We start from the raw sequence: 718 nt of genomic DNA, 5'->3' as shown, positions 1-718 counted from the left end.
CTGGGGAGCCCAGAACTGGACCCAGTGCTCCAGGTGGGGTCTCAGCAGGGCAGAGCAGAGGGGGAGGAGAACCTCCCTCGCCCTGCTGGCCACGTTCCTCTTCATGCACCCCAGGATGCCATTGGCCTTCTTGGCAACAAGGGCGCCCTTCTGGCTCATGGGCAGCTTCTCATCCGCCATGATGATGGAGCTCAGCGCACCTGAGGTCATGCAGAGCATCTGTCCTCTGCCCCAGGGACAGCCCCCGGTGCCCCATCTGTCCTCAGATCCCTGTGATATCATGTGTGAGCCCCCTCAGCCCCCCCGGACACCTGGGAGGGGATGGCATCAGGGTGTGGGGACAAGGGGGGGGTCCCTAGGGCTCACCACCTGCCCGCTGCCCTCACCTTTGCAGACCGGGTGGCCCAGAACGTGGTGAAGTCACACCTGGAGACGTGCCAGTACACAACGGAGGAGCTCAAGCGCCTGGCGTGGAGCCTCTACTCCCCTGAGGAGGTCCGCGCCTTGCAGAGCAAGGTGAGTGCCACCGCCACCCCCCCGGCTCCCCTCCATGGCCAGAGCCACGGCAGCCCTTGGCAAGGGCCACAGCTGTCCCCCCGGGTGCTGCACTGAGGCAGGGAGGACAGCAAGGAGGATGAGGAGGGGTCTTTTGGTGCTTTAGGAACTGCAAAAGCCCAACTGGGGGGGGAAGGGGGGGGGGGGGGGCAGGCCCAAGTTG

General features: G+C 65.6%; 1 protein-coding gene across 1 annotated transcript in view; it reads left to right on the top strand.

Annotated features, from left to right (window-relative positions):
• Positions 1–718, top strand: part of LOC104131113 (nuclear receptor ROR-beta) — a gene marked incomplete at its 5' end in the record, with an annotated part of 10,575 nt that overhangs the window by 6,806 nt on the left and 3,051 nt on the right. Inside the window, 2 exons of the mRNA XM_009644238.1 lie at positions 395–516; positions 709–718. The exon at positions 709–718 is cut by the window's right edge and continues 120 nt beyond it. Of these exons, the coding sequence (XP_009642533.1) occupies positions 395–516; positions 709–718 (132 nt within the window). The remainder of the gene's footprint in view (positions 1–394; positions 517–708) is intronic.

This window comes from Egretta garzetta, unplaced genomic scaffold (genome assembly GCF_000687185.1).
Source record: "Egretta garzetta isolate BGI_Z169 unplaced genomic scaffold, ASM68718v1 scaffold418, whole genome shotgun sequence".
NCBI lineage: Eukaryota > Metazoa > Chordata > Aves > Pelecaniformes > Ardeidae > Egretta > Egretta garzetta.
The sequence above is the reverse complement of the archived record's forward strand: the minus strand, read 5'-3'. Positions and strand labels throughout refer to the sequence as shown.